The following is a 27627-nucleotide window of genomic DNA, read 5'->3' on the forward strand; positions in this document are numbered from 1 at the left end:
GTGGTTCACAAGGATGCAGTATGAATCGCTTTGCTTCACAGTCTCAGGAAAAGAAAAGTTATAGGAAAAAATTACAAACGGGGGAAACACACAAAGAAATGCTGCCTCCCATATTGTATGTCATAATCATGTCACGCAATCGGGGCAATTAATATAAATCTGATATGAGATAGTGCCTGCATCTATAAAGCGCCGTGCAAGAAAAGCTAAAAACAGATTTTATTTTACGGTACTGTACTGTGTTGGAACGTGTTATATCGCGGACAACTTGCGGTTCTCACGACACGACGAACAAAATGATGACTCTGAAAACTATCTTGAGCACAGACACGAGGATAACACTTCCATCAGTTAAGACGGCAAAAAAAAGAGAAAAAAAACCTTATTAAGTTTACAAAGGGGGAAAATACTCATTGACAAAATTGAGATCATCGTAATATCCACTAAACCTACATGACCACGATTGTCAATGAGATGCACATAATTAGAGACGTCATCTTTGACAATTGACAGTTATAATGAGAGTTAAACGCTCATATTTGTGTCTAAACAGATAACAACTATTCTCTTATTTCTTGTTCTTGCTGTGGGACACATAGTACAGATGGGTTTCTTGTTGAGGCAGGTTTGGTTTCTTTCTCTAAATAAATGTCTTAAAGTCATGAAAAGACCTGTCGTTACAATTAGCCGTCATTGATATTGCTATTAAATCGATAACACTGCCAAGCGAAGGTTTAAAAAAATCAAGTTCTAAAACATTGCCGTATAGCATAAAGTATAAATTATTTTCATGAGCTTGAAAGAAGTGTTATGGCCTTGCCTCACGGAAGCGTAGACGAAAACCAGTAAAAATTTGTCTGTGTCTTGGGCATGTAATTCTATGTTGCTGTATGCGTTTCCAAGGTAACGGTGTCGGGAGTTCAAAAGTTACACGCGTGAGGATTACGGCGTCGGTACAAGAGGACGCGGGTCAGCTTGGCTCCGTCGTCACAGCGTTTCGTCAACGGTGATCAGATTTCTCGGAACCGTCGTCGAAGAAGCCTGGGAGAGCAGCCAAAATGTAGTCTGTGCCCCCTTGCCCTGGTGACAGATTTGGAGACAATGTTGTGCCGTTAGCAAGCGATTTATAGAAGACAAAAAGATCGCGGATTAAAAACTGTATGAGTTTCAATCGCTGTTGTTCCTAGAAAAACTCGACCCTGGAAGATATTAGCTTTTCCACAAGATTTAAAGAACCACGGGATGTTGTGGAGGTAGATCTTCGTACAGAAGAGTGTTCTATTCAGCAGTGTTTTCTCACGAGCTTGACGAACAATCATGACAATGTGTCATTCCCTAGTCTTAAGAATATCCAGTGACTGAGTATAAAATCATGGTTGTTATGACAATAAATACTTTCGTTGAAAAGAGAATGATTATTTCTCAAAGAGCATTATTATATCATGTTCATCGTTGTTGATGTTGCTTTGTTTTTCCAGTATCACAGGATGCAACTTTTGAAATCAAGTACGACGATTTGACGCCAAGGGTCTAATCTGTGAGACTGCACTGGTATATTTTACTTGGGACTCATACATTCTGGATCCAACCGACAGAAATATGACTGTATATCAGGTGAAAATGGCCGTATAGGAATCGCAGTTGAGTTACTACTGACATTATTTCGCGTTATACAACATTTACAGGATACAAGCACTAATCATGCTACTGTACTCTACTTCCCTTCTTCGCCCATGAATTGCGGGAAAATTGCTCAGTTCCCATTGGAAGGGAAAATGACGGCAAGTTATGTATCCTGTTTATCAGACCCTGATTTGCTAAACATGACAATCAATCATTCAGTTTATAGAAAACTGTAGGCAAGTTACCAAGTCATGACTGAAAAAATAACAAAAATAAAACAGAGCAGAATAGAATAGAACAGAAGAAAACAGACAAATAAGATAGAATGGAAATGGAATGAATATTATAGATGAACTGAGATGAGATGAAACTATACATTAGATGTGATTAGAATAGAATAGATTAGAACAGAACAGAAGAGAATATACTGACTGACTGTAACAGTTGTTCTTGGTTCTTCCTCACCATCTGTTTGTATGTCGAACCATCCCTGTCGTTTTTACATGATTGTTAATTGATTGTTGTGTTAAATGATACATAATATGGCTGTAATCGCTTTGTATAGACTCGTTATCATTTTATTATCATTACTTTCAAATCTGCCGCACCTTTAGTACAACTTCCCCTCGCTGTTCCACGTTGAAGTTCCCAAACGTCTCAAGAATTGACTTCGTCGCTTGACTTATATGAATCTTCATTGCTGGCAGTTATGAAAGGAAAGTAAAAAATATTGATTTCAAAACACATTAAAACGACGAATCTCTGCCTTCAATATTGATTATAGTTGCTGGCTGTACAGGTTAGATCAAGTAACATCACATGACAAACTTGAACCGGAGATTTTTATTGTTTTTATTTGCTTCAGCTGATGACACATCCAACAAAGTAAATGGGGCAGAATGCCAAAAGAACTACACATGTAGTACATTGGCATTATTGGATTTCAATTTAGTTTTCGTACATGGATGAAAAATATGTAATTTTACTGACTATGAAGGCGTGGCCCTGAAAACCAATAAGCATTGCTCTCAACTAGCATCTCTCATTTATTTTTTTTTTTTGTGTGGTGTCTTCTTCACTCTATCAAATGTGAAAAGCACAAAGTGTTCCAATTAAAGTGCTGTTCAGTGGAATCGCTAGTACCTCCTTGGTGGAATAAAGCGTTTGTGTTGCATGGCAAGAAGTCCATGATTATGATAAAAGCGGGCATGATGATAAAGGTGTACTTAAGGGATTTGATTACTGGTTTGGCTTCCTGCCACAAAATGATAGCAGGTGTGCAACCGTGACCCACTTACCATGGCCAGTTGACTCCATTCTCGAGGCAGTGTTTACTGTATCACCAAAGAGACAATAACGCGGCATCTTCAGGCCGACCACTCCTGCCACAACAGACCCTAATTGGTTGCATCAGAACAACAACAAAAAAAAACACACACAAAAAACCGCATTAAAGTGGCCATTGTTTTCATATGTCTTTGACGAAATAAACCGATAAGATGAAGACATGCATCGTTGGTGTATCTTCATTGATTTCAATCATAAACTATGGCTGGATCATAATGCTGAACGTATATTTTCATGGAAAATAAGATTCAACAGTATAGCAATAAGTGTAGTGCATTTTGTAATAGGCATAATTATTACAAGATGATAGCAGTAATGCTGCTACTACAACTACATGAACTACTACTACTGCTGCTACTGCTACTGCTACTACCACCATCACTACTACTACTATACTACTACTATGACAAAGTTAAATGATGATGATGACAATATTAATTAAAGTAATAATAATGATGATAAGGACAATAAAGGCTAAAACTTATATTACCCCTATTATTGCAATCATTATCATTATTACTATTACTTTTAAGAAGGCGAAGAAAATGAAGAACATAAGGAAGAAACTTCTATCCATTTTGTGGAAGTTAATACACGTTGTCCCATACATGTCTTACAGAATCAAGATTCAACAACACCTGTAGCCGCAGTGATCTTAGCCCGTTTCTTCGTTCGTTCCTCCTTAGCATGTTCAAGTTAGACTGCCATTCCGTTTGGCACATTCTTTTGCACACATGATAAATGAAAGAACGATAAAGTTCAGCTTCTTGGGGATTGCCAATTTTATACGTTTTTTTTAAGAGAAAAATGGTGTGAATAATATTGCCCTAACTCATGGATAGGAGTCGAATGGTAGAACTCGAATCATGTACTGTCTCATTTAGAGGCCGTGGAACATATTACTATTAACATTAGTGTTAATATCATTATTATCATCATTATTATTATTGTTATTATTATTGTTATGATTATTGTTATGATTATTGTCTCTATTGTCACAAGACGCACTCTCTTGGAGATCAATACTGGTGACCTTCCTAGTATATTTTCCTCAATGTTTGTGAAAAACAGTGATATTCATACTTACCCTACAAGACACAGTGAATCCTATCATTTTCCCCCTGTTCGTACAGTTTTAGCCCTTAAGACAATTACATCGACCGGCCCTTCTTTGTGGAATGATTTAGATTCGGTTCGGTTGCACTCAAGTTCTTTAAGCTCCTTTAAGAAAAATCTCAAAGCTAATTTTCTAAAATCCTATGTTTAATTATTTTGCCGTAATCACTTGAAAAACTTTTGCATACTCAAATGATGCCTCTCTCGGATGACTTCATTAGTTTGATCAACTTGCTACTTTTCTTAGCATTTATACCATAAGTTAATCATAAACATTATATACTATACTTTGTACATCCCGTGACGGCTTTGTAATATTCTCGATATCTTGTATTTTTGCATGTTACGTCACTTCTGACATTGATATACTGTATTAAAACCCTATGTTATATTTTTGGAGCCCACATCCTACAAGCTTTGCTTGTTAGTGGGTTCCTCATATTACACGTCAATCATATGTCCTTATACATTTGTGCATTATTGTTTCAAACTGACCATTGTGTGAAAAACATTTCTGCTTCAAATCATATGGAATATAAAACTTGTATGAAATGTGGAATATGGAACACGAATGAAATAAAAAATAAAAAAAATATCACGTCAAGTTCCATCCTGGAACCTTAGACTTCTAGTAATTTTCTGAGGATTCGAGCCGTCCCCAGCAATGCTGCTTTTTGGAGCGTTTGCACTCGATCGGGTACACCCACATCGGCCACACCCACATCGGCCAAGTGCCATCGCAGCTGCTTTGGCGTTGTTCCGAGTGCTCCGACGACAATAGGGATCACCTTCGTTCTCATATTCCACAGGCAGCGAAGTTATCTGGTCAGATCATGGTACTTTTCTATCTTTTCCTTCTCCTCGGCTACTCTGCTGTCTCCCGGTACCGCGACATCGACGATCGTGCACATCTGTCGAGCCCTTTCTACGACGATGATATCCGGACGCCCATGCTGGATGACATTGTCAGTTTGAACATCGAAATCCCACAGGATTTTAACTTGGTCATTTTCAGAAACTTTCTGTGGCTTGTGCATATACCATTTGCTCTCACATGGTATTTCATGTTTTCTGCAAAGCTCCCAGTGAACGACTTGTGCCATTTTGTCATGTCTTCTTTTGTATTCTTTTTGCGCCAGTTTACTACAGCCACATATGTTGCACTGTCTCGTCTCTTTCTCGGCATATCCGGTATACGGCATCCACATCTCTCTTTTGTACCTTGGCTTTTAGAGTATTCGTTGACAATGCATGCTCTTAGGCAGCGATGATCAGTCCTTCTGTCTCCTTCTTCAGTTCTCCTATCTTCAGCCATATAACCATGTGTCATTACTGCTGATGTTCTCCGTCTCTCTGCAGAACTGCCCGTGTAGCTGCTTTTCTCTCCACTTTGCGGATCTTTCTGTTCATTTCTGGCTTTTGAAAGTAAGTGGATCAATGGCGTATACACTATTATTGATGATGATGATGATGATGATGATGATGATGATTATGATTATGATTATGATTATTATTATCATTATTGAAAATAATTCCCCGGGTTTTTTTTTTCTTTATAAGATCCAAATGTGTGTGTGTGTGGGGGGGGGGGGGGGGGGGGGAGGGGCTGCAGCACCCTTTCCCGGTTCCGCGTTCCCTGTCTTTCAAATGGCAATGCGCAATTCACTGTACAAAATGTGTAATATATAGATAATGAGACCATGACACTTTCCAATATTGAGACGAGCCTCACTAACCCGAGTGGATGCCGACTCGCAACAGGAGTTGTTCGTCTGGTTTGTGCTTGATTTTGAAATTCGCGACCTTTTCGACCAGCGCCAGGGCCATGGAGGAGATTTCCTTGGCGTGAACCTGGCCGTTCCGGATCGGAAGGCCCGATACCACCATATAGGCATCTCCGATTGTCTCCACCTGTTGGGGGAAAACAAACACATAATTAGTTTTGTTTAAAGGGCTCAGCAGTTGAGTTATAACAGGGAGCTTTATGTTTGCGACGCGGACGCTTAAGACGTCGACTGCGTTGTCCATTCTCCTCTCTAACTGCTTCGCGTTACAAAGTAACTTTAGATTACTAGTACGCGAGGACGCAGCCTGTACAAAGTAAAGTGGCGCCCCCATAATTATCATTGAATCAAGTAGCTCTCGTCGGTTGAAAGTTAGAATTTGAAAGTTTGTTGACTCAATCACCGCATTTGGGGTATGCAAGTTCAAAAGCAATATATAAAATTTGAAAAAATACGCAAACATATGTACAGAAACGTTACAAGCATTGCCTGCGAACACTTAAACACGAAGTTATGGATATATACAAAGTTTCCTAATACCATTGGCCTACCAACTGAATCATCTTAAATAGTCATAAACTATTTGCACATACTTTACACACACAGATATAAAAGTCATTAGACTGTATTTATGTGAACTTGAGAGGACGCAAAAATAGCCCAGAACCGACGGGTGTGCCCCCCCCCCCCTTCATATTTCTTAAAATAAAAAAGAAAAAGGAAAGAAAATGAAAGGGGGCAATTGCGCTCCCTTTCATTTTCGGTTGTCAGCCGATGAAACCCGGAAGTGGCACGAGAAACGGCACAGAAGCCCCCCCCCCCCCCCTTTGTTTGCTTGTCATCTGATTAAACCCGGAAGTGGCACCAGAAATATTTTTGTGCCACCCCCCCCCCCCCCCCCCCCTTTACGGAATTTCCTGCATCCGATCCTGGTGCGAGAGGAGAAGTCGATTTTATTACATCGGGATTCACTTTCTTTCTCTTTGATGTCTTTGACAGGTAAGTGCGGAAAGTTTGCACAGCACTATTATGATAGCAAGCACAAATTCTCATCTTTGACTCAAGACCTATAGAGTATACTCGGGCGAATCTACCCTCTAATCATATTCTTGAGTGACAATTTCATGGGGCAGAGGATTAAGACTCATCGGGTGTAGTTCCTGGCTTACCTTGTAAACGTCGAAGTTGCCGATGACTCCATCAAAGCAAGTATAGAGGTCGTTGAGGAGAGTCACAACCTGCCAAGTGAAATAAACCGCACGAAGTTAAAGAGAGATTCCATCTCTCACGATATTCAGGGCAGCATATTCATGAAACTTGTCAGTCACTGACAACTGTTTTAAGCTACTGAAATCCTGGCATCTGACTGGCTAAAAGCAAATTTTTGCCAGTGAAAAATTACTGACAAAACACTTGATGAAATGCCCGTCAGGTTGACATCTACCAAGTCAAACGGAACTTGAGGAATACCACTAAACCCGGTCCAAAGATCTGATAAAATACAGAATATTGAAATATTAAATCTTGTTAACATGGTCAAGACACACTAATATTGGTTAAACTAACCTGTGAAGAACTAATGATCAGATAATATCATCTCTTCACAGCTTCGAATAGGTTTTCCTAATAAGCTTATCCTTGGCATAAAAAACATTTCAGACTTCATATCATTGTGATTCAACAGTGGTTAAAATCAACGGAAATATCTCTCCACGGAAGAATCTAACAGCGCTTGTTTTCCTTTTTAACGCTCTAATCAGTGTGATAGAATTTATGCGGTGACATCATACTTGCTCTCATGTAATTTCAAATTAATTTTTAAGACCGTTGTTTCTGTTTTATAAGGCGTACAAAGGTACGACGCTGTGTTCTCTAGTATGTTCACTTTGTCCGATTTTGACTAAAAGAAAAACAAATGTCGTCAATTCAATGTGGCTGTTTGCATCTAACGTATTTGTCAGTGTAATCCTGAGCATGAAGTGGAGTTCAATTTGAAATTTTCGCCATTTTTCCTCATTCGTGAGACGTTTTCATTGACTGCTCACCGAATTGTGGCGGTATTCAGTTGAATCACAGAACAGTTGTTTTAAATAAGAAAAAAAAAGAGGAAAACGCGAAGTTGCCATGGCAAAGACCAAATGCCGGGCAAACAAGTATGCGTCGAGTCACGGAAATAGCACGGACAAATAAACAAATACTATAGCGTAGGCTCTTTAATAAATACACTCCCTCGTCCAAAAACAAAGCACTTCAAAAAGTTACTTTTGTGTTAAGAGAGGGGAAAGATACCTATAAGCCAAATCAGGCTTGTTGAAATAACAGGTGCTTTCTTCACGATTACGAGAGAGGCATGTGACGCCGTCAATCTTGGCAACTTTCCACGAATGTGCATCCGTTTTCAAAACTTTATACCAGCTACCGGGGTTTAACACCTAATTATGAAGCGACAGTTGTCATGGGAACCAGCAGCAAAGACGAAGCAAGTATTTTACGCGTTCACGATACCTTGTAGCAGATCTCATTAACTGAGACCTGTTCATTGATGACTTGTTATCATTACAAGGTCCTGTGAATACAATGGGGCCTGCAACACCTAATCCATCTTGCTACTTAACCGATCGGTTGTTGCCCTATAGTATAGGCACCTCCACGTTATGACGGTTTAATATGCTTTGATCTTTGTGTACTTGCCTTTTACTCAGGTTTAGATGTCTTTCCTACATTCTTTGCTTCTGAGGGAAAGGCAAGTTTAGTTGAACTTAGTCTAAACATGAAACTAGCTCCGTGGTTGATAAGATATGTGTTGTGAAGTGGATTGTATGTGTGAACTAAAAAGAAGAAAAAAAAAATACTGGTTTAAAATTAAAAAAGAAAGGAATCCAATCCCATTAAAAAAAAAAATTGGGCAGTCGTGGATGACGTTTGTGCTTTAGCCATTTGTGTGCCATATCAATTCCATGTCCATAGGTTTATGTGTGAGATTTGTGCATATTTGAACTCTGTGGACCAGAAAGAGTTAAAGAGGTTTGCGCTTTAAACGCTGAGAGTGTACTTTGAAGGTGGCTCAGTGGCAGTGGATACCTGCATCGGATTGCTGTCTGCTGATATTGTGGTGAAGCCCACGATGTCGCTGAAGTAGATCGTGACGTTGTCGTACGATTCTGGGTTGACTGGTTTTCCCTGCTTCAGTTGCTCGGCCACGGGTCTGGAGAATGCGCAAATACTGCTAATTACAATCACTCTTACGAAGTTAGTGCAGTACGTGGATATCTTTAATATTGTAAGCATGGATTCGTAGTCTGCTTACACGTTTGCACGGCAAGTGTGACTACCGGCTTTATAAACTACATCGAAACATTCAAAGGTATATAGATGCATCAGATGTCTCTATTAGTCACAATCTCCCCTCCCTCTCTCTCTCCCAACATCGACTAAACGTAAAAGACATGTCAGTCTTTAGAATGTGACTAAACGAATGTGTCAGTAGATGGAACAGCTCTACAGAGTCTGCTTGGAATATTACGATTTTTATTCTACGCGCCAGAAAGATCAATCGCCCTTTTTTTTCTCTCATTTGTCTATATGAAAATCGAAGTTTGCAAAGCCTACAATGATTGAAAAAGTTGCTTTTTTGTGGAAAGAGTTCACCATGTCCAAAACAATTCACATGAGGAAAAATATTAACTTCATTCCAGATGCTTAAAAGCAGTCCATCTTGTTTATAACGTGTAAGAAACACCAAAAGGTAATGAAAACATTAAGTTTTACGAGGACATAGTGTACAGGAAATTAGGTTCTTTTACAAAACACCTGGTCAGCATTCTTGTTTGTTTAATCTTTGTGATAAAGACAGCTTTACTTATCTTCTTTATATGAATAATTGCAAATCACATGCTAAACATAAGTACATACAAAATAAAGTAAATATAATGATTTTTTTTTCTTCCTATCTTGGAGGTTTGAAATCTGAATTGTGATGACGCTCTAGTCATATCTTATTACACATTGTGTCCACTCGAATTATCTGTCACACTTTGGATACCACGCAAGTTTTCAAAGCGTATATAGATGTATCTGTTTTAGGCCTATTTATTACGTGTATTACAGCTTAAAACACATACAAACAAACAAACAACCACACGTGCAGAGAAAAAAAATTGGTATGACTGAAGTATGAATCTTAAAAGTTGTCATATTGCGAGAATTCTGTGATGTGGTTCTGTGCTCCCCCCCCCCCCCCCTCTTTTGTTAACCTGTTCCATACAGGACCCTGGCGGCCTGTGTTTTAACTCTATGGGGATTTCAAAATTCAGTATGGCATGGGTTAATTTTCACAATGTCGTAATAATCTGTTCTCCTTTCATAAGGATAGTTTGAGTATATAGGGATGCTTTGCACAAATTAACCCTCCGTGTGCCAAACTGGTACCTGCCTATCAGTTAGTGTGTGAAATTTGCACGCATTTGACTAATCGGCACAGGAAGGGTTAAGATGGCCTCTGCCTAGGTAGATACAGTATCCTTGCAACGAGTAAACTACCTGGGCAGGACCTCATAGAGCAGGGTTTCCGAGCGCTTCTTCTCCTCTAGGAAGGCCGCTGTCCTCTCTTCCACCAGGACCTCTAGGTTGGTGGCATACTGCTCCATCCGATTCAGCAGGTTGTCGAGGATGTTACCCCCAGCAAGATTCCTGCCAGGGATGCACATCGCAAGAAACATTGCATGGATACCATGTCTTTTTTAATCAAACTGCTCTCAAAAAGTTGGCGTTACAATGACCATGTAAACTGTTTTGTTCAGTTCAGTTCAGTTCATGTTTCTGGATTTTGTTTTTGTTGTCTATCGCAACGTAATCAATAACATATATCTACAGTGTACGTGAAAGTAAAGAATTTCAACATAAGTAATCAATAAAAAGGGAGGTAAGTTATACTTTAGAAGGGGATCATACAAATAAGCATTACAGTGAGCAATTAATCACAGGATGGAGATGGGGGACCCACTAAAAAGCGAAGCTTGTAGATTGTGCCCCCCCCCCCCAACCTAATTGCAATATACAATGTACTTACGAAATAAGGAAGATACTCGTGTTCACCAAACCCAATTCATATTGCTTGAACAATTGACCCGATTAAACATGAATACATACCTAAGTCTGTATTTATTCATAGGCTGATACAATAAATGAAATGCAAAAATCCAGCAGAGACGAGACTAACAGCACAAACACGCAGAATACAAGACAAGTACATGAAGTAAACCGAAATACGAAGAAGAACACTACAAATGCAACAATACAACGAAAAACAAACGCGTTTAAAACATACAGTTGGTAACACCTAATAGGTATATTCATTTTTCGAGAAACGGATCTTATTCTTCAGTCATCCTTTGCCACGCCCTAAAACGGGGATGATCTGTGCTAATTCCGAAATTAAGAGTATTTCACCGCAAGGTAGGGCTGTCTGTCCGGTTTTGCCCTTTGAACACGTACCATACATAATTCTTCACTTACGCCAAATTTACAGTTGAATCAATTCCTTCCTTTTTGTTTTATATTTTAATACGGAATTACAGACTGAACCGAAAATAACAAAATTCACAAATCAAACGCAATCATGCCATCTAATGGTATACTTGTTGATCTTCTTCATAGTTGCGAGGAGAGTGGACGTAGAGGGCCTATCGTCAGGTAGCTCCTTCCAGCACAATTGCATGATGGCGGCGATCTCCGGGCGGCACAGTTCCTCGGGCACCGTAGGTCTGAACGGGGGATTGCACGTCTCACGAAGTTTCTTCAAAATCTCTGCGGAGGGAGATTAGAGCATTTTAGTGGCTTTGAAATGAATCATGAGCAGCTCTCACATGGTCAACATTGCATGTCACATTTTGTACGCAGTAAGCCAACTGTTAAAATCCCAGTATTCTTGTTGCCTCTCTTTAGCGAGTACAGTACTCAATAAGGAGGCTAATTCCTGAAAAAGCAGATGGGAAAACGTGGTGTGTGTGAAATTAATGCATAAACCATTGTGAGTTATCGACATTTGATCCGTGCTGTGTAAGAGTTCTTCAATAAGTAGTTTAGATTTAGAGCAGAAGCAGTGTAGATCTTGAGTGAAGACCAGCAGCTACTAGTCAAAATATCAATTAGTGCATTGTTTCTCATGACAGCAAATTGCAACCGTTTCCAATATTTTAGCATCATTGTAGCCGTACCCAATATGCACTATTACCATTGTCTCACCTCCCTGATCTCACCCACTTACACTGTAGTAAGTTTCAAAGCTGTTTCCAAACTTTGTGGAAGATATTTTTTCACTTTCTTATTGTTTTTACTTTTCAAACAGGAACAACTGACGTTAATTTTGTCAGTACCATAATAACATTGTATGACTGATGTCATTCCTACCGTCGAATTCCATGTTATTTCTTTCTTCTTCGAAAGGGCGCCCTCTGCTCAGTATCTCCTGCATGATGATACCGACACTGTAAATGTCTCCCTCTCGAGTCGGTTTCATTTCAGGGTGACGTAGTTGTTCCGGAGATCGCCACAACATTTCTGTACATGGTAGCGATAATGACATTTTTGTAGTTGGAAAAATATTTTTCGGATTGGTGGGGTATCTACTTGAGTGTGTGCACATACATTGAGGAGGAGGGGAGGGAGTTTAAACTCTAAGACTTCTTATGAAATATGAAAGAGCATAATTCTTAGAGGGATTCAAAGTTTATTTGATGTAAATTAGCTTTGAAATGGCTGAGATATTCAAAACAAAGGGATCGTGATAAAGGTGGGATCCACCTTTTTATTAGGCTTGCTTTGTTTTATATAGTTTGTTCTTGGATATCTCAGCCATTTCAAAACCGATATTCATCAAATAAACTCTAAATTCCTTTTAGAATCTGTAGCATATCATAAGCGGTTTCGTGGTATCTCGCAAAAAAAAAGTTAAACGCTCAATTGTCATCTCAACCAATAGCGTGCTATCCCTTCAAGTGAGGACTTTTGTTTCTTCATTCTGTTCAGCCTCATTTCAGGCTCTGGACAAGTTTGTGTGAGATCGAAGGGAAAACGTATGGGAGTGAGTGCTGCTGTCCTTACTTTGCAGGTTTTTTGAATTGGCGAGGTCGCCGTCACTTTTTTCCAGTTCCCTGAATTCCCGAAGGCCGAAGTCAGTGAGCTTCAGGACGAAGCGGCTGTCGACCACGCAGTTTGATGACGTCAGACGTCCGTGAACTCCGATATCGCAATTGTGCAGAAAGTGTAAGCCCTTTGTGATAAGGATAATAAAAGCAACACATATCGTAATTGTAGCCAAGATATCCGACATGTTCGAGTTGTTTTAAGTTGTGAGGGTCCTATTCATGAGTATTAAAAAAAAACCAAACAAACAAAAAACCTAAGGTAAATGCCAGAAGCAGAATGTTGATTTAATTGATGCAATTGTCTACTGATTTACATAAAAATACATGATACAAAGTTGTACCTATTTGGTACAAATGTTGTACGTATTTGGGCCCAGAAAGAGTGGCATTCGTATTTACCAAGTAATATTTTATCATACAAAGTGCTTGTGCTACAGTATTACAAATAACAAATCGCATAATCTTACCCGCATAACATCTGTAATTAACGAATATTTGAACATTGCGTCTAGCTTCAAGGCGTCGTTTTCGAGAATATCCTGTTGGTAATAAAATGATGAAACAAAACTAGTAGTTAAAGAAGATATAGCAAAAGGAATGAACATAGATATCCATACATCTTTGACAGGTTGGTTTATAGCAAGATGTTTTTAAAAAATCAGTAATGTAAACTACTTCGATAAAGAGACATGTAAGATTCTACAAGGTACTAGTGTATCTCATGTTGTCGTGCAATGAAGAAGTTGATGAGACACATCATAAGAGGAAAATTTGGCAAATTTTTGAATTCAATTTGAGGTATTTATTTTCTTCTTTTCCAATGCCATGCCATTGGAGTGCATAATATCATCATGTCAAAGGCATAATTTACCTTTGCAGATGGAACAAAAACCCAGGGTTAGTGCTTTAAAATAGTTCGTTCTAAAATGTGAGTTAGGGATAGAAACAACCATGGTAAAAATTCGATCCGTATTATCGATGTTAAGTACTGTTGAATACACAGAATGTAAACAATGGTTATAATAAAATAATATTTCCAGACTAAAGCGTCTATAGTTATGGTTGATTGAAAAAATATTGATATCTTATATTGTACGTTTTATTGCAAAAAAAAATATATATATGGTAGGATGTTTTGTGACACCACAGACCTACACATATGCATCAGAAATGATACCTTGATTTTTTTTTAAATCACTGCTCCCAAAGTTAAACAGGACCTTTAACAGGGATTACATTATACCATCCAATAGTGATCATGCAGGACAACATTTGCATATCATGTATAACCACTTATACATATATATAAACAATTCTACATTAAACTTTGGGATATGAGTATCATTATGATCTATCAAATGTTCGTCATCCTTTTTTAATGTTTCAACGCATCAATTCCCACGCCGCTTCCGTGCAAAAGAGACAGAGAGAGAGGAAAATATGATGAAACCTTTTTTTTCTACTTGTAGTCTAAACGTTGTTGAATATATAACCCTTCCTTCTGTTTTGTGGGGGAATTGAAGCTAGAGATGATTCGTTAAAAAGGATCTGTTGCCATGGAAACAGAATGAGCCGTACCTGAAGACTTCCTTTTGGACAATACTCGGACACGACGCAAACGTTTGGAGGCGTGACGCACGCGCCAACAAAGCGCACCAAGTTACTGTGCTCCACCTGGCGCATCTGTGTCGTAACAAAACAGTAGGAGATAGAGAGAGGGGTTGGGGGTGGGGGAGACAAAAGAGAAAAAAAGATTGTCACACTATAATTGCAGTTCCTATAAGCATTGACAAGTTACTGAGCAATGAGCATCAGTACAGAGGACGTGGGCATTAAGCAACATGTATCTAACGACATACACATTCCACCGATTACCTTGTAGCTTTCGTTGTTGTTGCTAACTGAATAAGAGTTGTTTTTCTCTAATTGCAAACTTTTGCACATGAGGCCAGGATGAAAATAGCTGGAAGAGAGATAGACATAAGGCATAGAAAACAACAACAATTACATCAACAAAAAATACCTAGCCAACGTCATGCCTATTTGTTGTCTATTCAGGGTGAGCATATATTCTGTTCATGTATTCGAATATGCTACTCTAGTGCGATTTCTGTTGCAAGGTGTAAAACATTTCACGTGCATGTATGTGCGGGTCTTTTTTCCTATTTGCATGAATGTACTTTATGACGTGACAGACTGCTCTCCAGAATATGTCGAAAAAAAATACATCGCTCTAATTTTTACGGGAAGAAATCGATTGTATTAAAAAAAAAAATCTGTCTGTGTGTGACGAGTGATGAAAGGAGGAAAATGTCAAGCTACGTGTAACTGTACTCTTGTAATCTCTTCTTTTTCTCCGGGGCGGGGGTTAACATGTGATAGCAGCTCAGTTTCTGGTTCACCACGAGTTACTCAATTTCAAAATAGGTGGTGCATGGTAAAAAGGTAAAGGAATAATTATTGCCGATTGCATACTTACCGTGTTTAGTTCTTTAAGCAATTGACGCGTAAGCTCCACCCGTGACGTCTCGAATTTTCTCACAACAACCAACCTTCCCTATAAAAAAATTGACACCATATAAAGCGATGATTCCAGAAAGAACAAAACCTCCAAAATAAACAAACAAACAAACAAACATATAACCAATCAATCAAACCAATGAAGAAATAGAATACAGTCGAAATAACAAAGACATTCGAGAAGAGCAAGTTCAATCCATGAAGGGACGACTTATCAATGTGTATATCTCATTCATGTCGTCTTTCTCCCTCTTATCGTGCACTTTGAATGTGTGTGTGTGTGTGTGTGTGTGTGTGTGTGTATAAAGGCTTATTTAGCTTGTCCGTAGTGCTTGTTGAGCACAAATATGGTCCTCCTTGCTTGTTTGTGTTTTTTAAATGCCCTGCTACAAATTTCAGTTATAAACAAAATGAATGAATGAATATACATATATATATATATATATATATAATGCACGAGGAGAGACGACTCGAATACACACAACACACTAAGAAACAAAAAAGAATTGAATTGAATTGAAAAGGTGTTTTATTCATCAATATCTACCGCAGCCCGGAGGCTGAATTACAGACATTGTTAAGAAAGGGCCAAAAGGAACGAATGATGTAAAGAATTCAAAGTGACATAATAGCAGTAATTAAGCATTGTTTGGCATATACCTTAAAATTTGCCACTGTTGCAAATACTTGGTGATGGTTAGTTGATCCATTTGCAATCGATGAAATCTGCGTTGGGGAGAAGAAGTTTTTAAGTTACCATTGCAATTAAATATAATAATAATAATAATAATAATAATTGCATTTATATGGCGCTTCATACTGACGTTTCTAAGCGCACTTTGCTACTCATACAAATAGATTAGAAAACACAATAACATTAACAAAATCAGCGTTAAATATCCATTTATATCTTTATTTCATCATGTTCATACATACACAAGTAGTATGTTTATACTTATATTCCAAATCGACTTTATATGCATATCCCAACACTCTGTGTCATATTGATCAGGCAAGGCATTTTACCAGTAAGCAGGAAAAAAAGTGTGCTTCGATCCTAAAGTTCAAGAGCACATTTCAAATATTCGTCCTATGTCCCACTGTGTGTAAAGAAAACTAAAGCAGAAAGATTGGTGTCAGGATACGGAGGGCGGGGTAAAGCTGCCACAGGGATATACTGCACAAAAGTGTATACACTTACTTTCACCATTATTTCCAGCAACCACACTTGACCATAATCCACGTGATCTACTTTTTTTCTAATAAAGCGGAAGCTAAGAATTGTTTCCAATGGAAACGCAAAGTACAAAAAAAAAAAATCGGTTAATCTCTGTTATACAAATGTAAGAAAAAGAGAGGGGAGGAAAGAGAGAGAGAGAGAGAGAGAGAGAGAGAGAGAGGGAGAGGAAGGAAGTGAATAGAGTCGAAATAGAAGGAAACATTGGAGAAAAAAACAAACGTAAAGAATTTTGCAACGGACTGATCATTATCAGAATGGCGACATTGGTCAAAGCAACAGCAGCGCCGGCAGTAAAGCGCGCGAAGCTAATCAATTGCTGCTTTACAACGCCGTACAGACATTCAAGAGCAAAATGCTTTCTCTCAATCCAATTTCAATATCAGGGTCCTCTGATAAAAAGTAGGACTTCATAACTCCCTTTTCCTTTCAGAAGGGGCGAACGCCGATATTGATTGCGAGAACATGACCATGATAAGATGCGGCAAGAATGAAAAAAAAAAATGAGTCACTATATCTCTACATCAGGTTTAGTTTTTCTTTTCTTTTCCTTTTTTTTGGCAAAATCGTATATGGCAAGACATTGTAATTGGTGTCAACAATTTCCAGGACTTGCTTTAGCACGAACCTATAAAATGAATTTCACCATTTTCTGAGCAAACAGAGGTTGATTTTAAAAGAAAAGGAAAAAATGGCGTATATACTCACAAATGACCCGGAGAATTTGGAGTGCCCTGATTTAGTTTCTTCGGGAAACAGCAACTCCTCCCACGATATTTTCCACGACATTCGCATCAACTCTGAGTCAAGTCGCATTTTCCTTATTGCAAGGAGCAAATCATAAATGAATGAATGAATGAATTGAATATAGGCGTATATATATATATATAATATACACACATACACGGAATGGAAAAGGGAACATAGTATTTCATATTTTCTTATGCAAAATACACAATTCTATATACAATATTGAAAAATAACATGATTGTGTGTTTGTACAAGAATATATATACATTATATACATATTATATATATATATATAATTAATATATATAAATATATATATATATATATATATATATATAATTAATATATATAAATATATATATATATATATATATATATATATATATATATATATACATACAATGTATATGTTTCTAAAACATCTGCTTCCCCACCGGGATGAAGCGTTTTTATGCCATTTTAGGTTTTTATCACATATATATTAGTGTGTGTGTGTGTGCGCGCACGCACGCGAGTATGATGGAGGATCGAAGGCGAATGGTGTGTCCCTTCAGTGTTTGATAGATAAAATTTCAATATTACGATGAGTTTCGTAAACCTTACCTGTACACAAGAAAAGCGATCACCGTACCGAACATAACAATAAGCGCACAGGTGATTCCTGCTACGGCAAGCGGAGAGAGTTTACCTGGATATTCAGAAAGAACAGAAAATACAAAGATTTTAATTCAATCCTTAGTGAGATTTTTCTGTCAAATTAATCTTGAGCTTATTTTATAACTGTAAGATATAGAGATATATGCATTAAAATCTCATTTGAATATGCAAAAGTCACATTGTACTTTACTTTGTGTATATGCAAATGTCATATCGTATGCTTTCGTCGGAAATGAAATTGTATATATATATATATATATATATATATATATATATATATATAGCACGTGTACACAAAAAAAAAAGGCAGCTATGATTTCATTTCCTTATATTTATTTCTTTCCATATCCCAATAATACAAAATTATTGTAAAATAGCATAACGGTTTGTACAAGAAGTTAAAATGTCTAAAGCACATACGAATACAAACAATAGTATTACAGAAGTGTCTAAATACAATTATGTACAGTTGCACCTACAAACACATCTGAATAAACATGATTTATATAATCGATTTTACATAATTCTACATAATTGCGTGACGTAGCCTGAGATTGTATCGGTAGCTTTCAAAAAACCAAAGCGGATGAAGGTCGGTGGGAAAGGAGCTAGGCCTACTCCTAGAACCACTCGATGAGCCTGGAGGACGGTTATATCATAGATAAAAATCTATATGGCCTTCTTAGGAATCGGCCAATGTTTGCCCTTCCGTTGTTTTCAGTTTCAGATATAGTGACGTGGACAAACCTGTTAATGGCGGGTCTCTTTTTCATCACTAAAAATTGATTCAATTCGAGAGCGTATTTGTTATGTCACAATCTCAAATAAAACAAAATCGTACATCGTACATCGTGGCCTTTGCAATTATTAATTCTGAACGAGGATGTGTCGTACGCGGTGCAGGCACCCAGGTGTAAACTCGAAATGCCACTGAAATTCTCCGCCCTCTCTCTCTCTCTCTCTCTCTCTCTCTCTCTCTATTTTGAAAATGCGAAAAAAAAATCCGTTAAAACAGATAATCACGATGTGGGGAGAATAAAACACACCGTTTTTCAGTGTTAGAATATATTGCAATTGATTGTCTAAATAAAAAGCCACGTCTACCTCGATTTTCATTGATCGTAGGCCCTAGCGCTATTTCACCAACACCATCGTATTATCAGATTTTTAGATGGAGTGAAAAGAACAGAATGAAAGAAAATGATGCAAATCTTACCACTGGGGTGACATGCACGATTTTCGTTGAAAAATCCACAAAACGGTCTATCAGGGGGTGGTCCCGTGGCTCCGGCTGGCCACTTGATCGCCTTCCCTGGCACAGGGGTGTAGCGCAGCCCCCCTGATGTCAGGTAGAAGTTGCCAACAACCTCGGTGATTTAAACACACACACACGAACACACAGACAAAATTATATTTGTGAAACATATTTCTATGTACACTAATAAGGAGAATCTGGCAATAATAAGTGATAGCTGCATTTAATGTTTAATTCAACAGAATGTTATTTAAACAAATAGGGAAAATGTTTCTTACATGGTTTTGTCTTATTCAAGCGGATTTGCATTTTTTTATTTTGAGAGAGAGGAAGGTATAAATCTCACTGTAAAGAATAGTATAAGCAGCAACGCTCTTGATAGAGTGGATATGTTGAATGCATTAAAAACACACACATACACAAAGACATTACGTGCGTATGTCTGCGTGTCTTTATTATGCGTGTAGGAAGATGATTGTGCCGACAGGTTATTAACTTGGTATACAGACTGAACTTACAATATTCATTAAAATCGACATCTAAAAATTTTCATACAATGCAACCGTTAATCTTTTAAGAAAATTACTCATCTTGTTATCTCCGGGCGGATCCATCGTAGAGTTATATTGCTATTGTTGTCATTTTTGCCATTATTCTATAAGAGTTAGTGTTAATGTTAGTGTGTTTGTATGAGGGAGGTGACTACAGCCCAGTCCACCGAAGTATTAGAAGGAAGGGATGCGTCCTATATGGCTCACGTAGTTAATAAATATCATATACAGACATATATACATATATACATTCTTCGCAATAAATGGGTGTTTGTGTGCCTGTGCGTGGGTGTGTGAAGCTCCTTGGTGTAACGTAAGCTGATTATCGCATGAAAGAGGCGATGCCTACCTCAAAAGTACCATTCTCCGTATCAGTCATATCCCACAGAGAGAACTCTGAGTCGCGGTCTCCGTTCTCGTTGATCGTCACCTTCCCGTACAATCCTGTGTGGTCGGAGGGTACAATAGATAGACACACACACACATAGAGAGAGAGACACACACACACACACAAATACGAACACACACACACCGAAAGGCGAAGTTATCTCGTGTATTTGGTTTGATATATATTTATTTCTGCAATTTCATGACAAACGTAATATAAAAGATACATTTTTCTTTTGTACAAATCATAGGATTTTTAAAGAAGAATTAATAAACTTGATGAATACAAAATATTGGTAATTATCTAAAACAAATTACACGGTACATTAATGATAAAGAAAAATAATTTAAAGGTACAATCTAAGCAGAGCAGTTTCAGAAAAGGGCTGTATCCTATAAATAAGCTTACGCTTGAGAGCGAGAACAGCTCATTGTGAGACAATGTGTGTCTTAGTGGGTTTTTTTCTCTGTCTGTTAGTGTTTTTTTTTCATTGTCTTAATGTGTCTATTATAAATTCCTCAATTTAGCTTTAATTACTATACACCCACAGTGCGCTTTTTTAAAGCGCTCGAAGCATCACAGCATGCTGCAGTGAGACTACTTTACACATACAGCCATCACTGTTATAGCTGCCGTACAGGTAGTCAGGATGAGCAAAGATGATTACAAAAAAAAAAAGAAGAAACCAGTATAACCTGCATTTAATTTCATTTCACAAATACGCACGCTTCGATGACCGTTAGGGCAGGAGGAAAACTTCACAATGTATACTTCTTTACCGAAGGTTACTGCTTGTCGAGAAGATAAGAACGAAGACGAGTACTATCGATGTGTGCATTAATGAATATTTCTAAAGACATCGCCAATGACAAGAAACTGGCACCACACTCATGTATGTATAGAAAGCGAGAAGAAGTTTGTATAGCCCCACAGATGAGTTTTATCGCATTTCCGTCTGTACACGGACGACTGAATAAGACACACTGAGAAAATGCAGTAGAAATAAAAAGCTTGCCGGCTTGGAAAAGTAGAAAGAGAAAATAGATAAAAAGACTTGATGAGCTAGAGGCTAGAAAAAAAATGCCAGCCAGCTCTTTGCTCTTTACCCAGTACTCCAATGTCAATGGGTAGAAGATGAATACATGTTATGCGTATGACTGTGTTTGTGCATGCTAAGACGCGCCTATCAATTGGCAAAAAAGAAGATGAAAAAAGTGTTGTTCTGCGCGTGTGCGAGACAGCTGCATCATGAACACCTACAACACATGTATGGATCCTTGCCATCTGATTGGATGACAATCAGAAGAATGAGCTATCCCGCGCTCACTCTTTAAAATAATAGCAGTGCTATAGACAATTACTGAACGGTAAATCAAGCGAGCCAGCCGTGCAATAGATCTTAGGACACACTGAACTTGTGTATGTTTATAAGCATTGATGCATATACGCGCACGAGCCAGATCTATAGGCCTATAGGCCTAAATTGTTAGTCCTCCTCCTAGATAGGTTAACGTTAGATCTATTTTGGTCTTGACCAGGGCCCCGTTTTATCAAAAGATATAATCAATTTTAAATTTCCTTACCACACAATTCAATTTTCAATTCAATCATGATTGTTCATTTCCAATCAACGAAAACCAAAACATAGTACAAAGTATACAATTCATGAAATGATATTGTTGAAATATTTGCAAAAGATTCATATAGCATACGAGATAAAGAAGGAAGAGAGAAGAAGGAAGAGAGGTCTGCATACAGAACACGCCAGGCTGCCATAGACTTACCATAGAAATCAACTATATAATCAATTTTAACTCTTCCTAAAACAGGGCTCAGGTCTTATCGTGCGTTGTATAAAACAAATATTCAATCTTTTATCATTCGTTCGACGGTTCGAATATTTCATTCGGTGCACGCTCATGCAATATTCGCAACCATCGCACTCATAAACATTGAATATTTGTATGATAGTGTACAGCTTACGTTTTCCAACGCAGAAGGAGGCGCGTCGTAGCGTTGGCGTCGCAGGTCTAAAGCTGTACTACGGTACTGCGCCAACTGCGGTACGTTACCATGGTTACGGGACAAAGTAAAGCTTTACCGTCGAAAGTTCTGTTCCACATTCTTCTCGTCAGTGAATGGCCATCGTAGACGTCGCCACCGTCGGCTAGGGTTTCATTGACTGCCAGAGAGTACAGGATCATGACATCGTAGAAGGCCGATGCCAAGAATATATTCTGTTTGGTTAAAAAACAAAAACAAAAAACAAAACAAAACAAAAACGAAAGAAGGTTAAAAAAAAGGAACTTACCGGTAAAGATAATGTGTAAAAAAAGTTAAATAAAATGAAATCGAATAACTAACCACATTGGTGAGACTTTGCGAGAAATCAAGGAACTATTAGGAATGCATTTCGACAGATTCAATATCACCATTAAGAATCACAAACTGTTGCTCTGCTGGATCCTCTGGAAATAGCACAAGTCGACATGTTGCAAAAATTCAAAACGATGAAACAAAGTGATGACAAACGTTTAAAAAAAAGACAGAATGGAACATTTCGTCTGCTTCGACAAGGTCAGAGATGTAATTTTCATCTGATATTCTAATGCTCACCGCTTGAATCTTGATATGATTAAGCCCTCAGGTGTATTCTCAAGACTCGCTCTTACCGCCCTCGTCACTGTTTCCATATTCCTCTCTATAATCATTACATTTCTTTTCTCAACTGATGCGCACCAAGATGTCGCGTGCGACCCCTAGAGGCCGTGGCTTATTGCTTGGTTCATTTATAGTGAATGATGGTCAATGTACGTATGATGAACTGTGATGTGAAATAGCCGCCAGGTAGGTTTCTCATCCAATAAAGGCAAGTTATTTGCAGATGACACGCCTCACTTTTTTTAATTGTTATCATTACATTTTGACATAATGAAAAAATTCATGAAATATGAAAGGGCATTTAATTCTAAGAAGAATTCAAAGTTTATTATTTTGATGAAAATTAGTTTTGAAATGGCTGAGATATCGAAAACAAAGCGATCACTGATTCCCACTGATCGGTTACTAGTCATCCCCTTTAATAAAACATGGGGCCCACTTTTTATTAGGATTGCTTTGTTTTACTTTGTTTTTGGATAACTCAGCCATTTCAAAACCAGTTTTTATCTAATAGATTTTGAATTTCTCCTAGCATGTATGCTCTTTAGTATTTCATACAGTGTTTTCTATAAGTATCTCGCAAAAAGTCAAAAGCTGAATCTTCACCTCAACCAATACAATACCATCCCTTTAAACAAAGGGGGTGAGTCGTCTTTAAAGAAGAGTTTGGGGAACACAGGCTATACCTGTAATAGTTATGACAGTAATATCCATTCGAAAGTACACAGATACTAGTACTTGCCAGTACGTACTTGTAGGTATACAAAATATGCTATACAGTAGAGGAGCAATATAACGAATGAGAGAGAATTCCACTAATATTTTCATCTGTTTATGAAGTATGATAAAAAAAAAACTTGTGATTCATCGTCTTCAAAATTGACATAGGAGAAAACATTATCCTTAACGTGTAGGCCTTATGTTAGCAAACAGGTTGAGATTTTGTGGAATTCTGTTTGCTCTTTCTCCGTATCACCCCCCCCCTTTTTTAAGTGACATTTTTAACTGTAGTCAGTAGCCTTAGATCACCCCCATCCGATGGCGATGCATGGATTTAATCAATATAATTTTAGAATTAATAATTTTTGAAAAGATTGTCTGATTTTCCTCAAACTTCACAGATGTGCTTTTCTCATGTTTTAGCATTTAACGAATCCACTTTCAGTAGGACTTCGATTATCCGGATTTTCTGTTATCCCGACGTTGACTGGCTGACATTTCTAGAATTGTTTTCATGTATTTTCAGTGCCAAATCTCACTCAAAACACATGCTCAACCAATATCGTGCGAATTCACGACGGGACATATTCTAATCATCGCAGCAGAACAGTCCGTGAGACGAAGTCAATGACTGGTGCTATATATACGCTTGTCATGGATATCACCAATGCTGCTAACAGCATTCTTTATTCAACGACCTGCCTTCCCGTAGGTCTGAAACAGAGACTAGATCACACACAAGTTTCTTTCTTCTGAACACAACTGAACATCTCACTCATCATATAACTTCGTAATATACAGGAGACCGTAGTACATCTACACTTCTAGGGGAAGGGGAGAGGTTTTATTAGTAGGGAGAAATGACGTTAATGGGTGTGGCCACTTATTTCGACGTCTGCATGGTCGACGGGTGAGGACCTCGTCTGCATGTTGATCTTGTCTGCGAGGCTAGAGCGTCTGTTGAACGGTCTGCATACACTGCCTCGTTAGGCATGTCATCACCATCACTGTCCACTACGTATTAGTCTGACAGGGCGCTTCGACATCTCCAATGACACCAGTTGACTATTTGGAGTTCGTTACACTCCAGATTGGTGGAAACCAAAGTTGCTCCTCCCATTTGTTTCTAAAAAACTCCATTTTCTATGATTCATCCCAATTTCTGATTAACTCGCCCACTGTCTTTTAGTTTCTTTATCTCCTTCTCGTCTGTAACCACTGGTCAAGACCTTATTGTTTCTTGCATAATAACGCGTTTAGAAACGTCGTTTTGAAACGCCTTTCAAAGGGCGTTTTGAAACACGTTTGAGACCACGATCACCGTTCTGTGAGTAGATAAACGCAATGCCGTTTTGAAACGCGTTTATATCTAAAAGTCAAATCCCAGCTGTTTCCGGTTGTGCTCTCTACCCATTATTTGGTGTGTGACTGAGGAGGCATGTTTGGTGGTATACAGTTGACCTTTACTTCCCGGGTCAAACTGCGCAAAGCAGCTGCGCACTGACACCACTCGGATCGCGATTGTATGATGGTTAGACTAGAAAAGCACTCTGAGAGGGCAGACCTCCGCCAAGCATGCAGCCCATTTCCACCCGCACTGATCTTGTTTGAGATCAGTGATTTCCACCCAAGTACAGAAAGCCGCCTGATTTCCCAATATAGAAGCCTTTGTTACGTCATAAACCCTCAGCTGCACAGCGCGCCTCGCCCTAGAAGAAACTAGAGCACGCGCTTTTGTGCGCGCATGCAAACCTCAAATACGCGCAGCCTGAACTCCCTAGTTCATTGACCCTACCTGCCAGAATATCAAAAATCCTTCATAAATTCCCCAAAAATTCTCGGATCACTACCAAAAGTTAATCGTTTGGTACTTGTGTCATTCTCAACCTTTCCTGCAAGTTTCATTACAATCCGTTCACTACTTTTTGAGTTATTTTGCACACGGACAAACGAACCAACTAACAAACAAAACAACGGTAACGAAAACATAACCTCCCCCCTTGGCGGAGGTAATAAACGCGGCTCCCCGAGAATCGCGTTTCAAACCACGTTTGCAAACACCGTTCCAAACGCGTTTTGAAACGTGATTCTCTCTCTGAAGTTAGATAAACGCAGCCATAATAACGTAAAAACATGTGTATGATCATGTAAACAACATCTGCGACCAGAATGTCGTAAGTTGCGATGTGTCCTTACCGAGCCCATATCTTGGCCTGATATGTTGAAGTCCCGCCTTTGTATCGCCGCGACCTCGCGCTCAAACTGACGATACTCCTCCGAAGTTGGCTCGAAAACCCGTATCGTCATTAAGGCTTCGTACGCTAATTTAGCATCTGCGTCCCGTTCATCTCCCTACGGGAAGGTAAGGACAAAAAGTATAATGAGTAGATCATTAGCTACTCGTTCACTTGTACAAACATACACAAAAATATTACATTATGCCAACATACGCGAAGGCGAGCGAAGGACATGCACACTTACATAAATATGCACATATAAGGATATCATCTGATGTCTGTGTGATATAACGAGAAATAATAAAGACAACGTTGCGTAACACACATCTCGTAAGTGTAGTTACTTGATAAAGGTGTTATTACGCCTATAGATCGCCAAAGCCATAGAATACCCTATGTCCGTTCAAGTTTGGTTGAACTTGGTCACTAATGTCATCTTCGAAATACTTTTCTTTTGTAAAGCTCGAGTGGGCTCAAAAACAGCTTTACCACCAAAATAACATAATGAAGGCTACAAAAGAATAATCGACGCTCTCGAGCCCATCACAAACGCTATTCGAGCAACTATATTCTCTCTTTTTAGAATCTTGTCAAAAGAATTGCTAGTTTATACAGAACCCCTTGCATCACTCAGTACTGATATGTGCACAGCTAAAATTTCATGTTTGTGCTGGTTCTTAAGGGTCAATATATCAGCTCTCACAAACAGAAAAAAAGTGTACGAATCCGCAGTTAATACGTTAATACGCCTTTACAAAATTAAAGGGGGCGCACACGCCCCCCCCCTCATTTGTTTTCATTTTATTTCTTTTGTTTTAACAGAAAATAAAGAGGGGGCGCGCGCCCGGTGCGACCCCCTCTGGATCCGCCACTGTTAATGTGCCAAGTTGTATCGACTGCTTGTGCCAATACACACACACACACACACACACACACACACACACACACACAGATAAGTGAAAGAAGCACTCTCACTTCCATTTCAGATATCATAGGGATGATTTTGTAATAAGAGGTGTGATTAGATGAATATTATTCAACTAATACTGTAACACTGTCAAAAAAAAAATCCCGATACACAATTTTATTTTTGCTGTTCATCTCAATAAGTCTTTGGTCACTCATTGCCGGAAAATTATGTGCAAAAACAATATTGTGCACTGAAAATACTGTTCTCCATCAAATCACCTTTTCCCACCATACGCTGGGGAAGGAGGAAATTTGAGAATGCGAGGAAGGGCGTTGTCTCTAAAGAAACTTACGTCCATCTGCACGCACGCAAGTTGGAGCTGCTTTGTGCAAAACAAAGGTGCTTTTTAATGTACGCAGCAGCGGTAGTGAAAGAGCTTTCTGCCACTAACCCTTTCCCAAGAGTCATCGCCGAAGACCTGCTTGTCTCTGAATGGGATGATGTTGATGAAAGCGTAGTCTCCGTTCAAGAGACCCAGATCGAATGCGTGCAACATTATATCTCGCAGAGTGTCCCCGTCAACTGCCATGAAAATAACTGCAAAGAAAAAGATAGAAGTAGAAGTAGAATGAAACGTCTTAAAAAAGGTCACAGAATAGGTGTTATTCTCTGTATGTGCTAGATCAAACCGTAAAACGTTCTGAAAAAAAAAATATAATGTTTAAA

At 38.5% G+C, this 27627-nt stretch overlaps 1 protein-coding gene across 1 annotated transcript; it reads right to left on the minus strand.

The window, feature by feature from the left end:
* Window positions 1-719: 719 nt before the first annotated feature.
* Window positions 720-27490, minus strand: LOC139710519 (atrial natriuretic peptide receptor 1-like). The gene is made up of 21 exons (XM_071622454.1): window positions 27353-27490; window positions 25951-26106; window positions 22475-22610; window positions 20335-20429; window positions 19396-19546; window positions 18126-18210; window positions 17481-17592; window positions 16196-16261; window positions 15495-15572; window positions 14594-14698; window positions 13483-13554; window positions 12972-13140; window positions 12279-12428; window positions 11507-11675; window positions 10410-10559; window positions 8952-9075; window positions 7040-7108; window positions 5823-5997; window positions 2922-3020; window positions 2232-2323; window positions 720-1080 (listed from the first exon to the last, which is right to left on the minus strand). Exons 1-21 carry the CDS (start codon window positions 27488-27490, stop codon window positions 988-990), a joined length of 2484 nt encoding a protein of 827 aa, XP_071478555.1. The 3' UTR covers window positions 720-987.
* Between the last annotated feature and the right edge of the window lie 137 nt (window positions 27491-27627).

This window comes from Diadema antillarum, unplaced genomic scaffold (assembly GCF_040938485.1).
Source record: "Diadema antillarum isolate AM-2024a unplaced genomic scaffold, OU_Dant_1.0 scf00000038, whole genome shotgun sequence".
Taxonomy (NCBI): Eukaryota; Metazoa; Echinodermata; class Echinoidea; order Diadematoida; family Diadematidae; genus Diadema; species Diadema antillarum.

Excerpts from the sequence above, each read along its gene's own strand:
- LOC139710519 (XM_071622454.1), bottom strand. The coding sequence starts at position 27,490 with ATGGCAGTTGACGGGGACACTCTGCGAGATATAATGTTGCACGCATTC. Across the intron at positions 12,429-12,971 it reads CAATTCAAAAAACCTGCAAA|AAATGTTGTGGCGATCTCCG; the intron begins GTAAGGACAGCA and ends TACCATGTACAG. Across the intron at positions 7,109-8,951 it reads CAGACAGCAATCCGATGCAG|GTTGTGACTCTCCTCAACGA; the intron begins GTATCCACTGCC and ends TTCACTTGGCAG.